This window comes from Tyto alba, unplaced genomic scaffold, assembly GCF_018691265.1.
Source record: "Tyto alba isolate M040663 unplaced genomic scaffold, T.alba_DEE_v4.0 Super-Scaffold_2, whole genome shotgun sequence".
NCBI classification, from domain to species: domain Eukaryota; kingdom Metazoa; phylum Chordata; class Aves; order Strigiformes; family Tytonidae; genus Tyto; species Tyto alba.
Genome location: NW_024881282.1, coordinates 35,434,823 through 35,453,174, shown reverse-complemented (window position 1 = coordinate 35,453,174; position 18,352 = coordinate 35,434,823). Strand labels below are relative to the sequence as shown.

General features: G+C 43.6%; 1 protein-coding gene and 1 non-coding gene across 3 annotated transcripts; one reads left to right on the top strand and one right to left on the bottom strand.

Annotated features, from left to right (window-relative positions):
- Positions 1-570: 570 nt before the first annotated feature.
- On the bottom strand, positions 571-719 carry LOC116965125. The gene has a single exon (XR_004409169.2). It is a non-coding gene; the product is annotated as a U12 minor spliceosomal RNA (small nuclear RNA).
- A 312-nt stretch (positions 720-1,031) lies between these two features.
- Positions 1,032-18,243, top strand: POLDIP3 (DNA polymerase delta interacting protein 3). Of its 2 annotated transcripts, none has more exons than XM_042792129.1 (9): positions 1,032-1,163; positions 5,913-6,297; positions 8,669-8,743; positions 10,554-10,649; positions 12,521-12,703; positions 14,175-14,252; positions 14,821-14,950; positions 15,821-15,887; positions 16,249-18,243. In XM_042792129.1, exons 1-9 carry the CDS (start codon positions 1,057-1,059, stop codon positions 16,421-16,423), a joined length of 1,296 nt encoding a protein of 431 aa, XP_042648063.1. In that variant the 5' UTR covers positions 1,032-1,056; the 3' UTR covers positions 16,424-18,243. The 2 variants fall into 2 exon arrangements, with proteins under 2 accessions (XP_042648063.1, XP_042648062.1); XM_042792128.1 differs by having other exon boundaries at positions 8,666-8,743.
- The last annotated feature ends 109 nt before the right edge of the window (positions 18,244-18,352 follow it).

Genomic DNA, 18,352 nt, shown 5'->3' with positions numbered 1-18,352 from the left:
CTGGAGCCACCATCCTGCAGGTACAAATGTCACAACCATCCGGTGAGTCAGGACAGGGCAGGAGGCAGCGCCGGAGCTCACCTCCGCCCAGGCCTGCACAAGGTGGCTTTTCCCTTTCACTGCTTTTTGTTTCATTAAGTCTGGTTTTAAATGGTGCGATTCCTCCCACGAAAGCATAAAAAATGGAATCGCTTCCTGCAGACACCTGGAATGTTAGGAGGGTTTTGGTGATGTATTTCTAAGCCTCGTGAAGACCCTTCAGCCAGCTCATACAAGACAGAGTTACACATAAACTGGACAGAGCACGCGGCGGGAGGGGAAGACATTAAAGATTTTTATTTTTGCGTTTGATTTCTTTTTTTTTTTTTTCTTTAAAGCGGTTTGACCAGGACCTTCGTTATAACAGGTAAAACGCCGGGGGCGGGGGGGTAAGGGGCGAGGCGGTAAGGGGCGAGGCGCTCCGCGCCGCCGCAGGGCGGTGCCAAGGCCCCGCAGGGGCGATGGGCCCCGGGCGCGGCCGCGCTCAGCCCCGGGGCCGGTTCTGTCGTTGGAACGGACGGCACTGAGGGTCGGGCAGATCACGGCACCCGGGCATCCCGCGAAGTAAGCGGGCCACCCGGGGACGACCTGTACCCGCGCAAAAATTCCTCTCACATTCGCAGTGAGGACCCGGGCGTCACCCCGGGTCGTTATTTTCCTTACTCATAAGTTTAAGGCATAACCCACCTTTCCCCACCCCGCTGGGAGAACCCTAGGCGTTAGCTCTGCAGGTCATGGCGAGGGGCTCCCCGTGCCGCCCTGCCCCGTACAAGCTACGCTCCCGTTGCCCTAACCATCTTGCTCCGGTCTCTCGTCCCTTTTGCGCCGCGTAACCGGTCTCGCCGGCCGAACCGGGACGGGATGTGACGGGGACCGTATGTAAATGAGCGGTCCCGGCGCCGCTGGGGGTTGTGGGACACCCTCCCTGACCACCCCCCCCTCCCCTCGCGTCGCCCGCTCGGGCGGGGCCTGCCGCCCTTCTGGAGGCGGGGCGAGGAGCGGAAGCGGTATGATGTCATGTCCGGGTCTCGCTCCCTGCGTTTTATCGTTGGGCCCCGCGACAAGATGGCGGATCTCTCTCTGGACGAGCTCATACGGAAACGCGGTGTGACGGTGAAAGGGAGGTAAGCGGCCGGGCGGGCAGCGCCCCGCGCCCGGCGGCCTCCGCTGGTTCCTCGGTTCTCTCTGCTGGTCGTTCCGCTCGGGAGGCGGCGAGCCGCAGCCTGCCTCGGCGCGGCCCGACCCGATCCCCCGCTCTCGCCTTCCCATTGGCTTAGGCGTCGGTCTGCGGGGCCGTGCTTTTGGTGCGGATTGGCGGTGGTGGCCGTCGCTCAGGGCTGGGGCGGGGGTCTGTCTGTCTGTGTGTCCGTGTTTCCCCCCCCCCCCCCCCCCCACACACACACCCACTTCACCACCCTGTGCCTGGCGCTGCTCCGCGGGCTGCGGCCCCGGCTCGGGCCCTTCCTCCTTTCTCCCGACATCCCCGCCACAGCCCGCCGCTTCCCTAGTGCCTCCGACCTGCCGTTTCCCCCTGCTTCTCCCCGCCGATTAACCCAGCGGTGCTCCCCAAGCCGGGATCAGCAGCGCCTCGGCCCCAAGCCCGCTCCCCCCCCCCGCCCCCTCGGGCAGCCCCTGTGTCTGCAGCGGGAGGTGCTGCTGCGCTGCCGCTCTCAAGTCACTCAGTGCCCCGGGGGTGCCCGGTGCCCCCTCCGCGGCTGGGTGCTGGGCGGCGCTGTGCACTGTGGGATACCCGGTGGGCGGGGGGAGGGCGGTTGTGCCACCGGGAGCCGGGACCGTAACCAGGCCGATGGGGAGCGGGCTGCAGCGGCTTCGTCAAAATTGCTGCCTGGCCCTTGGAAACTCTAGTCTGTGTAGCGTACGGTGTTCCGACAGACTGTTTGAAGTGCTTGTGTGGATGTGGAGTGCGTTACATATTGGCTACAAGATTGGATTTTTTTTTTTTTTTTTCTCCTCCTTTGTGCGGCAGATGTCTCCGGTGTAGGCTGGGCCATTTAGTGTAGTGCAGCTGTTGGCAGTTCTTACCTGGCTTCTCCTTTGGTAGCTCTTCATCTTCCCTTTTGCCGTAGTCTCCTGATGCTTCTGAAGATCTTGTCCATGGATTTCTCCCATCTGTGTTAACTAAGTGTCCTCCTCTTTTTTTTTTTTTTTTTTTTGTTTGTTTTGTAGGCTTTTTAAAAAATTTAATGGTCATGGTGAAATCTTAGATTTTAACTCTGAATGTCTACACTTAATTGTTTAGAGTAGTGTTTTGGAAGTTACCCACTAATGTATACTACCAAAACATTCAAACGCATATTTAAATCCTAGTCTAGACAAGGCCTTGGCTTTGCTCTTTCATTCAGGCTATTCTGCATACTTGGAACAGTGTTATGCTGCTTAATATGCCAAGCACCTCCTTTCTCCTTTTTCAAATCCCTCCTTAACTCTTACTTCTTCCAGGAATTCTTCCTGCTTTTATATGCTGAACAATAATCCCTCTGCAGCACTGTAAGAATTTTTGTGCCTTGCACTTCTCTTTTGGCATGTTTAACTCACTCTATAAGATTTCTGAGGTAGCTAACTTGACTTTATGAGGGCTGGGTAAACTGAATAAACCTAAAGCATTATATCCATACTGTTCAGTAGTATAGATGAAGTAACAGAAAAATCTTCACCTATAAAGTGTACTAATCCACCAAATATTCAAGCTGGAACTTGATGTTCTGGAAAGTGAATTAGATGTTTGAGATTCCCTTCTATTTCAGGTGCTGTGGCACAAAATGTCTAAACAGTTAATACTGTTATTGGGTAAGCAATTCTGCATGGAAGAGAGTTGCTTATTAGGATAAACACAAGTCTTTGGAGAAGGTGTAATCTTCAGCACAGTTTCCTGACTGATTTCATTAGTTCATGTCATTAACAGCTTTAAGAATTCTGGCTTAAATGCTGATGCATGTATTTCTGGTTTTATTTTGACCTCTTTTGTGCACATTAAAAAGAACCACTCATCAAGCCCTTCTGCAGGGCTCTAACTGAACGCTTTCAACATAGCTAAATTAATGCTTTTTAAAATTGCAAGGGAAGTGTTGTACTGTGGCAGTTGCTTTATGGGTACTGTTAGTCTTCTGTATTCTTCTGGATATAAATGGTCTTACCAATACTCCTGTTTCTTCTAGCTAATGTGCTTTGTCTGTATGAGAGAGCAGCAATAGAACTCTTAGCTAGGTAACAAAATGAGATGCCAATCCTAGCTTTCCAGTTGTCTGGACACAAGAATGAAAGAGAGAAGTGGAGGCTCAGTCTTTCATCTTGTGGTTTGTTTGGGTTTTTTCTATAGAACTCTCCACTGAAAATACATGACTAAATAATGTTAAGATTGGAGGGTTAGATCAGGAAATAAAGCTGTATAAAGAATTCAAACTACATCAGCATTTGAATTTGTGACATTAGCCTTTTGAATATTACAACACGTTGTAGATATCTACTTTATAATACTGAACAATACATTTCAGAAAGCAGATGAACACTGTGGCCCTCTGTCACTTATTTTGAATTTCTGAAAGCCAACAACAAGAATACTTTTTCGGTATCTTAACTTTAAAATTATTCTTACAACTTTGATGTCTTTTTAAGAAAGAAACCCAATGGCAAAAAAAAAAAAACACCTTAAAAATACTTAAAGGAGGAAGTGTATTAAAAAATTAGACAAGATGTTTTCTTTTAGGGGAGATTCTGAAAAGTGAATTAGACTTGGAAGAGTCTAGTTTCAGCTTTCACTGCATAACAGGCTGCTTCTTAGTAATACTTGTGTACAAGTACAAATGCTGTCCTTTCTGTGAGCTGTTATCTTTCTGTGCTCAGTATTTGTGATGATGATGTGCTTCAAGTGAAGGCCATTCTGTTAGTAAATAAAAGAATAGGCAGTGATGTTAAAAAGTAAATTGTCTGATAAATATTCGTGCTGGAAGTTAATCAACTTTGAAACTGGTGGCTTTGAACTGAGATTGGTGTTTGTACATGCTAAAATCCAAGCCTCTCTACTCCCACAGATCTGAACTTGCTGTCCAGAATTCTTGAAATCACATACAGTCCTAGATTTCCTTTGTATCAGGACGTATTACTGTATTACAGAAGATGCTTTAGCAGACCTGCTCAGTCTTAAAACTAGAAGGTCTGTTTCTGTCCCTCTTTTGTTGATGAATTTTGTTTAAATGTAGTATGTACAGTTGCACAGCTGAAGTTGGACCTTCTACTTAAGTTTGTAAATGTGAGCTTAAGGATAGATTTTTGGAAATCAGTTCGCTAGCTGTTTATGTAGTGTGCTGGGTTTGTATGTGTAGAGGGGGAGGAGGCTACAGTGGTGGCCCCCTGTGAGAAGCTTTTCAAAACTCCCCCCAGCTCTAAGTCGGACCCATCTCTGTGCCAAGGCCAAGCCAATTAGTGATGGTGGCTGTGCCTCTGTGATACGTATTTAAGAAGGGGAACCTGGGAGTTGGAGTTGGGAGGACACCGATGCAAACACTGAGGTGGATGGAAAAAGGAGGAGGAAGTGGGGGAGATGTGCTGGAGCAGACACCCACCTGCAGACCATGGAGGACCGCAAGCCAAAGCAGATGACTGCACCCAAAGAAGGCCAGGACTCTGTGGGAAGAAGCAGCCCTCACTGTTGTAGTTTGGTGATAGGACTGCAACATGTGGGAGTGGCCCAAACCGAAACAGCTCGGGAAATGCTGTGGCCTATGGGAGGGACTCACATTGGAGAAAGTTTGTGGAGGACTGTTTCCTATGAGAGGGATTCCATGCTGGAGCAGGGGAAGAATGCAAGGAGTCTGTTGGAAAACGGATGAAGAAAAAAAATTTTTTAGGGTAGCGTAAGAACTTAAGCAGTCAGTTGAACACCTGCAACATGTTGTCCATTGCATGAGGTCCTTGAGCTAGGCAAGTGTGATAACCACCTCCTGGGAAATGCATAAACAGAGAGGGTCCAAGCATAAACTGGGAGACTGCTAATCAGAAGACCTTGTCCTTGAAGATTAAGGCCCTCTGAAAAATAATGAACTAGCTGAAGCTAGGCAGGTGATAAGAAAGTGCAGACACAAACCAAAGAAGGGCCAATTCAAAAGTGTAGACAAAGTTTCAAGAAAGGCTCCTCTCCAAAGACCGCTAGAGTCCACCAGTGACCCCTGGGGAAGCCCCTCAGAGACTAAAACCACATGTGTAATAATTTTGTAAGTATGATAATGAGTTTTAGGAAATTTGATTAATATGTATGTAAGAGTGATATAAGCTTTGGCTATTGTAATGTACAGTGGACATGTTAGGTGGAATGATTCCCTCATGTCCCCCAGCTGAATAAAGTAGTGCCTGCTCATTGATGCTAAGCCCAGCATTAAGGAGTTTTCATTCCTGATTTTTGTGACAAGTCCTCCCCCTGAAGAGGGAGTAGCTGTGGGACTGACCGAAACCTCCATTCCGTGCCCCCTGCACTGCTGAGTGGAGGAGGTAGAGAAATAGGGAGCAGAGCTGAGCCCAGGAAGAAGGGAGAGGTGGGGGGAAGGCATTTTTAAGGTGAGGTAATGCTTCTCACTGTCCTACTCTGTCTGTTAAGTGGTGGTGGTGCTTGAATTAAATTGATGTTCATTTTTTCTTCCTCTAACAAGTCTGTCTTTTGCTTGCAACCATAATGGGTGAGTCATAATTAGGTGCTCTACTATTGCATTTGGACATCTAACCCAAGTGGATTTCTGTGCAGCAATAATGAGCTTTTGTTTTCCACAACACAAATACTTTTACTGCTACTGTATCACATCTTATAATGTCTCAGACTTTCTTTTCTGTTTTGTTTTGCCTTTTTTTTTTTTCTTCCCCCCCAGGCTTAACACAAGACCAGTGTTTGGAGGTGTAAGATCTCGCATTGGGATCCAGCAAAATCTTCTAAGTAGATCATCACCAGCTGTCAGCTTCCAGAGGACATTTGATGCCCGACAGAAGATAGGACTCACTGATGCCCGACACAAACTGGGGGTTAAAGATGCCCGTGAAAAACTGGTTCAAAAGGATGCTCGGTTCAAAATCAAAGGGAAGGTGCAGGATGCTCGAGAGATGTTGAATTCCCGTAAGCAGCAAAGTGTTGCTGCTGAAAAGGTGACCAAAGTGGTGGATGCCAGAGAGAAGATCAGCTTAAAAAGGAGTGCTCCAGCTATCAGCCCAACTATGGGGACAGTAAATCCAGCTGTGAAAATCACGAAAACTATCCAAGTAGGTCAAGCAAGCCACCTCTGAGTACCTCAGTTACCCTACAGCAGTCCAATAGGATGATAATACATTAATATATTCATGTTTACAGTAGAAGCGATGGCGATACAGTTCAGTCCAGCCTGTAGGGCAGGATTCGGAGCCTTCTGGGGGTCCTTGCAGCTGCTGGGGCTTTTTGTAGAATCCCAGCTTTCATTTAAATTTTCTTTTTAACTTTGGGCCCAATAAAGACTAAAGCAGTGTTCCTGTCAGCATTAAAGTAGTTGTCTTGAATGGTTACATAGTCTTTTTCTCACCTAAGTACAACGAAAATGTATGCATTTTTTTGTCATTCTTGTACCACCCTTCTTTGCAAGTCTGATGTGGTGGATTGTCCTGTCTAGATAACTGGTTTATCTTACTGGTGGGATAACAGTTTAGAATATAGAGCTGTGTTTGTATCTAAGGTGATCTAAAATTCAATGAGCTTTTCTACAGTTTCTCTATTTCTACTTGTCTGGTTTTCAGGAAAGCCCTGGCTTCCAGGGAGTTGCTTGATTACTTGATGCATTCCTGCTGAGACTCGATTTATTTCAACTGCATTATAATCAGTTGATCACACTAATATGCTGATTTCTTTTGACAATATTCTAATTTCACTTTGCTGTGTGCGCAGTAACTTAATTCTTAGCAAACTACTGTTGAACTATGTGTGTGTTTGGTACAGTGGGTAGAGTCAGAAGAGAAGCTTCCAGACTGTTGGGATTGTTTTTTGAGGCGTGGTTTTGTTCCTCACATCTGCAAGGATGTAACTAAAGTTCCTAGCCTACCTCTTTCATTTTCCTCCTCACAAAGATAACTGTGCTTGCACATACCCAAGAAAATCTCTGTTCTCATCAATTTGAAAGCCTAGATGAGTCTGCCTTCTGTTCAGCTGTAGGTTTTGCTCAAGAGTATCAAACATATTTCTTCTGTAAATTAGCCTAGGAAATTTCCCATTACTCGGCAGCTTTACTGCCAGGCTGACCTCAGAAAGAGAAAGGACTCTTGTGGCAGTAAGAAGGGCTAATGGCAGAGCAATAGAGCAATCTGTTCAGTAGTCTTTAATTAGTACTCATGCTGTCCTTCTAAGCCAAATCACCAAATCAGCCATAAGGAGTTGAACATTTTCTACAAAGTTTCTAGGAGTTAAGATAGTTTCTGGAGATGTGGTACAACAGCAGTTTGCTCTGACGTGATTTTTTTTTTTGACTTGGTTTGACCTGTAGTACTTTCTGTTTGTTAGACAACATAATGCAAGAAAAAGTATTGCAGAACATAACAGTGATTAAGACTGTAGACAAAGCCATACACCTGAGCAATTATCTAATAAATTTTTAAAGATTTGTACCAAAATTCCAAATTTGCCCATGGCCCTCCTCTCCTTCCAAATGTGGGAGCAGAATCAAACTGAAGTATTTTGATCTGAGATGCAGCACACAGCTCTAACGTCCTGTACTGTGGTCTTGTTTTTCATAAAGGAAGGAAAAAAAGTCTTTGGAAACCACAGAATTTCAATAGCTATGTTGGTGTTTGTGGGACAGATACCCTTGTTTCTGATTGATTGATTAATTAGCAAATTGAAACATGAGGGTGCTGTGGTGTAAGTTACAGTCTAGAGAAAATGCAAATCTGAAGATTTTGCTGCCTGTATGGAGTATTTTTATAAGACTTACTATTTTCTGTAATGGACAGCTTCCTGCTTTCTCAAAAAACAAAAGGACATTTTGGAAGCAGTTTCTGCTTGAGTTCAGTTGTCTATTAGTACAGCTGCATTGCCTGGCTGCTTCTGTTGTGGTTTCCCTGTTTCACAGGACAACAGACTGCAGGTCAGCTACCTTACCCTGTGCATCATTTTATCGCACTACAGCTTACTCCAGCTCTAGTGCAAAGGGACAGTACATACTTCTCCTTTGAAATGGAACTGAACTAAACTGTGCTATGTCCTAGTGTGTTGTGTTTGATGGAATTGAGTATCTGGTTCCCTGTAGCGTGAGAGAGAAGCTTACTTACCGATTACCTCATCCATGGTTTCATATGGGCAGAAGTGTAGATTTAGTAAGGCTGGAGTTAAGTCCCCTTCCCACTAATCTTGGGCTAAAACTCAAGTAATTTGAATCAGTTTCTCTGCGTAGCCTTAGGTTTTAATTCATTTGATTAAGTAAAGCTATCTCATATTGAACATATAACAGGAAACAGACGTTATCTAACAGCATATTGTGGTAATACGTTTCAAGAGCAGGAAAGTGAGTTTTGTTAGGTGGTCTCAGGGTATCAACTAACAGCTCTGATCTTCTGAAATGGAGATCTGGTAGTCTGTAGTGTTTAATGCCTTGGTTCTTTCTAACTGTAGCAGAAGGCTCCAGTTCCTGGACATTCTCACCCAGCAGGAATGAGGATCAATGTGGTGAACAATCATCCACACAAACAGGTGTGTGCCTGCTCTATGCTCTTTTTTATTACTTTTTTGGGGGAGAAGGAAGGTGTCTATAAACATTGACAAGCGCAAAGAAAACTCTAAGAAAGGAAGGAAAGTGTTTGGAGGTTCTCCAACACCTTGGCTCCCTCTTCTTGAATGGTTAAGATAATTTCATGGTAATCAAGGTTTTAATTTAGTCTAATTGATCTCAGTTCCTTGTGTGTTAAATTAATGTGAAGTAGGTATTCCCAGTTTTTATCTGTATGTGCTAATGTATTTTTTTCTAGTTCTGATGTCTTTCTGTAAATTTCTCACTGACACCGTATCAGATCAAGTTGTTTTGATTCACTATTCCACCAACTTCTTCAGAGAATTATTAGGATTGTACATGGTCAAATGTTCTGCAGTGAGGTGGGAGAGGGTATAACTTTGCTGTGAGATCGCAGCTGTGGGTCCCTTCTGGAAACCTGATAGTGAATCCTGTTAACTGGTATTCTGATTTACTTTCAGAGTTGCCATATCCTTTATCAAGCAGAATTTGAGGAAGACCCTAGAACTTGTGTTACCAGTTCTGGGATCAGTTTTAAAGACCTTTGTCGGGGCCCCCAGCCATTCAGCCACCTTACCACCTTCGGTGCTTTCAGACAGGAATTACATGTTTTTATTACTTAGTGTGTGTGTGTATACATAAAGTATTACATGAAATACTGAAAAACTGACATTCACAATATCATGTCCAGGGGTTTTTTTGGCCTCGATTATGGTAACTTTAGCCATTTGTGTATATTACCTCTAAACTGACCTGCTGCCCTCACCTATCCCAGATGCTGTCACTTAAGGAAGTGTCTTCATTTTTCCGACCTCATCACTATAAGCCTTGAATCCATTTCATTTGTCTCAAATTCAAGTCCGTTGTTCTGGTGGCCAGCATTTTTCCCAGTTCTTTTTGCAATTCTGCTCTGTTCTACTAACCCTTTTGGTTTTTTCTTTCATAGCATTTCTGTGACTAGAAGAACTTTCCTGTTTGTAAACCAGAATCTTGCTGACTATGAAAGCCCACTTATTTTGCAAGCTATCATTGCTAATCCCTCCATTTTTATTTATCTTTCTATTGAATTAATGGAAAGCTGTTTTGAATTGTGACTTCTTATGTTCTGGGCAGTGCCATATGTGTATAGACCTTTTTCTTAACATTATTTAGAGTATGTGAAAAAATATTTGTGTAGGAGTTCGCCTCAGTGTTTTAAGGCAGGGCTATGAGTGTTAAGTTGAGCTAGGAAATTAATTATTCATTCAGTAAACCTCCTAGTGCAGTGTTTTCTAGTGCCAGACGGATATGTGCTGTGCTGAGGGAAGCAGGCTATTCAAAAGGAATGCTTGGTTCAGATGTATTTGGCAGGCATCTGCTTAATTAAAAAAAAAAAAAAAAAAAAAACTAATTTAAAAAAAAAAAAATCAGGTTTCAACTTTAAAGGTACCAGGGTGATAAAAAGTAGGACACTGAGGCTTTATTCCATTAATGTGGTTTCATTGGTCCTGATGAGGTCTAGGGATTAGAGAAATCTGTATGTGGTGTCAGTACACCTAAGGAAACAGCTTTCCTGTGGCCTTTCTGGTAAAGAAGTTTGATAGTTTTTACAGTGATGTTTTGAAATGGGCTTGCATACCTTCATCTTTGTCCCCAGGCTGCAAGGACAGGAGTGAAGTCCAGTGTAGTCATCTTCATTACCTAAAGAAGGCTGAAGACAGGAGAAAACTAACTACTTTGGAAACGGCTAGATTAAATCTACCTGCTTGTAAATTATTCCTTGCTTCCCTTCAGGGTCTGTACGACATGGAAGATGATGATGAAAGTGTCTCTCCCCTTACTAGCAAACAGATGAAAATCACCACCACAAACAGTTTCCTGCACAACGCGGTAAGGGATTACCTGAACAGTCCCCACCACGCCATGCTCACATTGGGTGGACACACAGGCTGTGGCTTTGCAGGGCTTATGTTCTTTTAAAGTATGTAAATGATGCTTTCTCCTGAAATGTTTGCTCTTTACTCCACCCTTCCCTTTGTGCCGGTGCTTCTAGTGTTATTTTGGGGACAGAGTCCTTTTAGGCTAACAGTGGTTTTATAGGCCTTTTGCAGCAAGAATGTGTGCTTTCTCCCTTGCTGGCAGGTTGCTGCATGTTAGCTCTTGACTTTCTTCTTGTTGGGGAAGTCCTTTGAACCTATCTCATTATTGTTTAAGCAAGCAAGCAAGGGAATCTGTCTACTGCTTCTAGAGACTGGACATAAAAGCAGGAAATCTCTTGCCATGCAGAATCTTAGTTGGCAGCTTGTTGGGGTGTACTGATGTTCTGGATAAAATGAAATTTCAGCACAGATAAATGCGAGGTCCTGCTCTTCGGATGGGATAGCCCTCTAACTTAAGCTGAGAATTGACTGGCTAGAAAGCAGCTTTGTAGGAAGAAGCCTCAGGGTCCTGCTGAGTGATACACTAAGAATGAGTTAGCAGTACATCCTTCCAGCAATGGCAGCCAACTGTAAATTGTATGCTAGTAATACTGTAGCCAGCAAATCAAGGAAGATAATTATTTCCATCTGTTCAGCATTTTGAGAGTGCACCTGGACTTCTGTGCCTGTTTTGGGGCTCTGTGATACAAGACAGACAGTGACAGACTGGAACCAGTACAGTGGGGTGGTCAGAGGGCTGCAGTGTGTGATGTGTGAGCAGAGGGTTTCTTGAGGCTGAGAAGAGAAGACTGTAGTGAGATCTGTCCACTCTCACTGTCCAATACATGGTCACAGAAAAGGCAGAACCCAGGTTCTTTTCAGGAGTGAGCAGGGAGAAGGTGAACCAGCAAATGTGGTGCAGCAAAAGAAATTCTAGTTGGGGGTGGGAGGAGTTGTGCAGTTACCAGGGTGGTGATCAGCAGCTGGCACAGGGACACAGAAGTTGTGAAATCACCATTCTCAGATATTCAGAGTTTAACTGGATAAAGCCCTGAGCCAACCTGATGCATCTTTGAAGTTAACCCTGTTTCAGACATGGGAATTGGAGATAGGTTTGAACCAAATTATTCTGTGGTTCTGAAAAAGCTAATTCATGGGATTTCACCATTACACAGACAATCTAGTGCAGTGATCCTGTGGTTTTGTTGTTTGTTTGTTTGTTTGTTTTTTTTTTTTTCCCTTATGGGTATTCAGAATAGAGCTCCTAGCTATTTGTGATCATTAAAAATAGCCTTATGGGTTTTTTTGCAGGAGTAAATGTGTTCTCTCCAGTGTTCACAGCAGCCACCACACACAATTTTTAGTCTGGCTTAAAACTCAGGTAGTTCCAACTAAAAAGGTTATACTTCATGTCTTTGTGTGCCGTAGCTTGGTGTTTCTGAAGAAGCATTGCTGTTTGTACTAGGGCAGGTCAATCTTACTGTTAATGAGCAGTCTTGTGAACACTTTGTAAAGTACTTGAAAATGTTCGGATAAAAGGAGCTTTTCAAATTCATATAACACTGGTAAAGTTCATTTAAGAATAATATGAAATTAAAAAGTGCTTGTTAGTGAGGGAAGTGCTCTTTTGGAATAAACATATCTTTTTATGTCTGTGTCCAGAAACTTTAGTTTATTTTTGTCTCAAAGCTGGAAGTCTTCAGCATTGTAGAGGTTTTGACACCAGGAAGGGCATGAAGTTCTTTGTGCATGCTGGTAATAACTCTCCTGCTGTTAGTGCTTGGAAGAGAGTGCTTTTGTAGCCTACAGCTCTTGGAGATACTTTATTCTTTCTTCCTGTAGACTGGGCTGAGTGGCAATAAATTCTCTCTGTCCAAGACTGTTCCCCTGACTAAAGTGGTCCAGAATGACACATACACAGCTCCACCTGCACCTCCCTCTCCTATGCGGACGAAGGCATTGACAAACATGTCCCGGACCTTAGTGACAAAGGAGGAGCCTCCAAAAGAACTGGCACCTGTTGAGGTGAGCTCAAGGAAGTGGGAGATGCCCTTCATAGAAGTCTCTGAAACTTGCTGTTCATCGGTCATGAGCAGCTCATTTCTGCCTGCCTTCCACCATTATTTCTGGGATTCCATCAAGCTTATTTGAATAACTGCAACCCGTGACCCAAGAATTTGAAACCTGTATAAAACCCCTTTTCTTCAGAGTTTGAGACTCTCGGAATTTTCAGATAGTGCATCTTGCTTCTCTCAACTTTTCTCTAGCATGTGAGTGCCTGGTCCTGGAGGAATCAATGTTAAGAGGGATGTGGCAGTTGTTTGGACGCTCCTTGGTGGCTTCCATGACCCTAGGAATAGTGTTTGAACACTACTAAATATATTGTTTTCTGTCTGCTCTTGTTAGCAATGAGAAAAACAGGATTCTTCCAAATACAGCTTCTTGCTGTGCACACAAGACCTCTTGGGCAATTTGTAGACAACCTATTTGGAATTGCTTTGCCAAACTACCTAATGTTGGGTGGTTGTAGCCAAACACCACACAGCAGCTTACTTGCCCTCCCCCTACCTGGGAGGTGGGGAGAGAAAATTGGAAGGGTAAAGGTAGGAAGACTCATAGGTTGAGATAAAAACAGTTTAATAATTGAAATAAAATAAAACAATAATAACAGCAGTAGAAAGTACAAGTGGATAATGCACAATGCGATTTCTCACCATCTGCTGACCGATACCCAGCCCAATCCTAGAGAAGCCAAGATCCTGAAACTGCAATCCTGGAAGTGAGCGAGAGCCCTGCCTTTCCCAGCTGACCCTCCTCTGTATACTGAGCATGACATTATATGAAACAGAATTTTTCATTGGTGAATTTGGGTCTGCTGCTCTGGCTGTGCTCCTTCCCAGCTTCTTGTATACCTGCACGCGGGCAGGACATGGGGAGCAGCAATGTCCTTGGTTTCTTAACAACTGAAAACATCAGTGTATTATCAACGTTTTTCTCGTACCAAATCCCATGTTGAATCTAAAACACAGTACTATTCTAGCTACTAAGAAGAAAAAGTAACTATCCCAGCTGAAACAAGGACATGGGTACAGGTAACCCACCAGCTGTTTCCAGGCATGTTGAGTTCAGCATGCTCCTGAGGGGCTGGAGCCATATTCTGGGGTTTGTTGGCAGGTATAGAGTGTAGCAGAGACACATAAGTGTGGGCATGACCAGAGGGTACTATGTATGTATGCAGATTAAGTTAGTGTTATACTTGGGAATGAAAAAGTTACTTCAGAAATTAGCACGGAAAGGGGCTCCTTTTCACCATCAGGTGACCTGGGCTTTTGTTACCATTGATACTTCCCATTACTAGCTGCATGGCTTTCCTCTGTGTGTGAACAGACTTTCCCAGACATCCCTTTAGTGACTCTTTTTAATGCATTCTCTGCTGTGCTGTCTTGCCTGCAGTATTTCTGACCTTTTTTTGTGATGCATTTGTTTGTGTTGGCAGCTGGCATTCAGTCCTTTGGAAGGCACAAAGATGACTGTAAACAATCTGCATCCTCGAGTCACAGAGGAAGACATTGTTGTGAGTGTTGCTTACTGCTGAATGATGCTTCCTTCCCTTACCCTACCTCTTTTGATAAATCAATTGATCTGTGGTGAATGAAATGAGGAGTGGTATGATGTGGGTTTGCTTTCCTTGCAAAAGCTTCGAGGGGTCCTCATTGTTTTGGGTTTTGTTCACTTTTTTTTAAAAAAATGTGTGCTTAAGATGAGACAAAATACAATTTCTGGGGTGTAATGAGATACCAGAGATCACTTAGAGTTCATGTCAAATGATGCTTGGTGTTCTCCTTTAATTTATGCCCCATCCAAATTATCTGGGTGCTTCCCTTCTCAGCAGGCTGAGAATGATCCTGGTCTTCCTGTGACAAATGGTATAGAGTACTGAACTTTTCTGCTTGTGCAACCTCTTATTACTAATGCCAAGCACTCATACCATAGCAAACACAGACAAGTATCAGAATTCTGCCGTCTGTTTACTGAGCAGTATGGGTGATACAGTTAGGAAACTAAGCCTTTCTCACTAGCTGTCTTTGGTTGAAGTGGTACCTTTGATGTGACCGTGGTCCTGACTAACTCTCTGCCCTCAGGAATTATTCTGTGTGTGTGGTGCTCTGAAGCGAGCCCGGCTGGTGCACCCTGGAGTGGCTGAGGTAGTATTTGTGAAGAAAGAAGATGCTATCACAGCATATAAGAAATACAACAACAGGTGCTTAGATGGTAAGTTTGAGGCCAGAGTTGCATTTAGGATAGATAAATCAATGACCACTTTTCTTCCTCAGCGGAGAGTTTAAAAGCATCTTAGATGCTGTCATGCTACCGAGAGAGAAAAAATGCTAGAAAATCAGTTCAAGAGCTAGACAGTGTAATAGGCTCCTGTGTAACTAGCTGAATATATGCACAGTTCATGTAAGTGAAATTAAAAAGAAAAAAAAAAGGTCTACCTAGAAAGAGAATGCTCACAGCTAGAGGCAGAGTCCTAGTGAGTCTCCTGATCTACCTTCCAGATCAAATTTCTTTTGTTTCTAATCCAATGCTGTGAGCTAGATAGTTCTTATGAAGGCTTTACCTGTTTACAGAATAGCCGTTTGCACTGTACAAGTAAAACTAATGTTTGCAAAAGTCTCAAGGTGTAGTCAGAGACATTTTGAATTGAACTTGTAAAACAATTAGTATCAGCTTGTCCATAAACTTTGAACAGTGCATTTTTTCAATCTGGATCCACCTACGATATTGTTATAGAATAAAATTAACTGTTACTTTTTAGCTGGAGATAGATGCTTTTCCTTTCTCTAGATAAGTGACATGTTGCAAATGTGAGATGATCAGACAGCTGAGAATGGGAGATTCTCTTGTGTCTCTGCTAAGGATTTTATACCTACATGTAACTTCTTAATTAGTGTGATTCTTCACATTGTACTGAGTGTTTCAGTGTCTATTCTGTTGCTGTGATTTTGCAACAGAAAATGTATCAGCTGTTCTTTCTCATGTTTTCCCAGCACGTGGAACTCTATTGCTTGCAATGTTGTGTGATATTTCTGGGACCTTACCACAATGCTGATAGAACTTTTTTATTGTGCTTTTGTTTAGGTCAACCAATGAAATGCAATCTTCATATGAATGGGAATGTCATCACCTCAGACCAGCCTATATTACTGTAAGACCACCCTGTGTTTGGGTGGGGGGAAGAACCAAATACCTTTGCAAGTTCTGTTTTGAGAAGAGTCTGCAGGGTGGGGAGGGAAACTGTTGGCAAATTGTCCCATGAATATTTTCCTTTTCTTCCTCTCTGTGGTGCTCTGTGTTGAGCTGAGTGCAATATAGCTTGACTCCACAGTGTTCTCAGCACTGATGTTTAAAATGAGTCTGAGATTAAGTTTTCTTGTGAGGAAAGCATATTTAAAACCTTTATCTTTAATATTGGTAAGGGGACAACACTGTTAACAGTAAATGCAGACATAGTGTTAAATTTTTCTCATAATGAGAGGTTAAATACTGCTTTTTTTTTAATCCTCCAGCCGACTGAGTGATACCCCTTCAGTGAAGAAGGAAGGGGAACCACGTCGGTCAAGTGCAAGCGCCTCCTCAAATCCCCCAGCTGAAGTGGACCCTGACACTATCTTGAAGGCACTCTTCAAATCCTCAGGGGTCTCTGCCTCTGTGCAGCCCACAGAATTTAAAATTAAACTCTGAGAAGGGGGAGCAAGCAGTGGACTGGAAAACTCATTTAAGTTGGAGAATGAGAAAAGTGCAGGAGTGCAGATGTTATTTGCATTTGCCTGCCTTGAAATTTTTTGTTTTCTATGATCGCTACCTTATTGTACAATAGTGTTTCCTCTTGTGTGTGTACTTTCTGTTTTCATAGTTGGAGTTTTCTTCCATGATTTTTTTTTTCTCGAAAGAATAACTTCCCCCTTCTACCAGTAATGTATTACCAAGCATATACCATGTAACTCCCTCCTTTACTCCAAAGCCCCTAGTGGCCATTAAAAGTGCACATAGACTTTGAGGGAAGGAGTGGTGATCTCCTTCTCTTTCCTTCTGACTGACCTTTAACTAAAAGGTGCATCCCTTTGATTATCAACAGGCAAGAACACCACATTGTTTCTGAAATTGCTGTGCTGGCTACAAAGTCAGGTGTGGCTCCATAAAAGGAAGCACCATCTTGCATCTTTGATTTGTATTCATTCAGTGGTGTACTGCATTCTGGCTGTTGGATGTTTTTCTGCTCAGCAGCTGTGACATTGAGAAGAAGTGTGAAAAACTGAGCTTCCTGCTGTGTATACCAGCCAACAGAGGCATCAGGCAGAAAGGACATATGCACAAGTGCACCACCCATTGTGCTATGGTAGGGATGCTTCAACTCTGGTAATGCAGAGGTGGGCGGGTGGGAAAGGCTCTGGCATTTGTACAGTGAATGTATTAGCCCTGTAGGGTCAGGCGCGGTTGCTCTCTTAAATCTGTACTGAAAAATAAGAACCAGTCTCATATCTAGAGTCAGAGGAAATCCAAGTGTTTCACTCCCGTTAGACTGTATTGTGTCCTCCTGTTGATGCAGGGACATTATTTTTTTTTTTTTTTACTTTTTAACTTACCCAGTTTCCTATAAAAAGGAAGGAGCTCTGGGGACTTTTTATAGATACTAATACATTGGAAGCAGTCTTTTCTTGTGCCTGAGAGCTCATTTGAGCAATGTTTGGCTGCTGTGCGGACATGCTGCTCAAATGCATAGATTTGGAGGATGATTGCTGCACTTCAAGCATTCAGGGAGAGGAGAGCAGTTACCACTCTGTAGGGAACACGTAGGAGCCGAGTGTTAAGCAGGTCCCATGCAGAGCAGCACGGATGTACTTCGGGCCAGTGAGCTGCTCTGCGGAGCCACAAGCCAGTAGGTGGCACTTCCAATGCTTCCTTTGTTAGTACAGCATTCTTGCCATGGGTATTTGAACTCCAAGTAGCTCAATTCGTTTGTATTTGTTCAGATTGTATGGTAAGAGAGGAAAGCCAAGAGCCACTTCCAGAATCGGGTTGGGCTTTGAACTTGATCCTTCTAGCTAGGAGACTAACCTAATCCATTCTGTTCAGCTCTGCTGAACTGCAATGAACTCTGTAATTGTTGTAGGTCCAGATTCTGTTTCTTGGTCAACCCTGTTTCTTTTGCTTTCTTGTTCTGTATTAATTCTTTGGTCTATCTAGCTCGTGCAGACCATTCCTCTATCTCACTGTATCCCTTTTAGCCATGGAAATAACTGAGGACTTGGCAGGACTTGATTTTTCTGGAGTACTCTCTTTGGTTTGGAAGCCAACACCACCATTATTGGTAGGGTGCTTCACATAAACAGCAGATGTTTGTAGGGGAGGGGACCTAAAACAGCTATTGTTCTCCTTTTTTAGATTACCCATCAAACACCTGTGTTTATTAAAAAAAATAATAACGGGGGAAGGGGTGGAAACATTAGGGGTTGGAGAAGATAATGTATTACCTGTTTCTGAATAAACGTTTGTTATACGGAGTGGATTCTAAGCCTTTTTAGATGCTGTGAAGCAACTAAAAATAGGTGGAGTTGTTCCAACATTGAAGCAAGTGTGCTTTTAGAATAATCTAGAACCTTCAAAACTGTT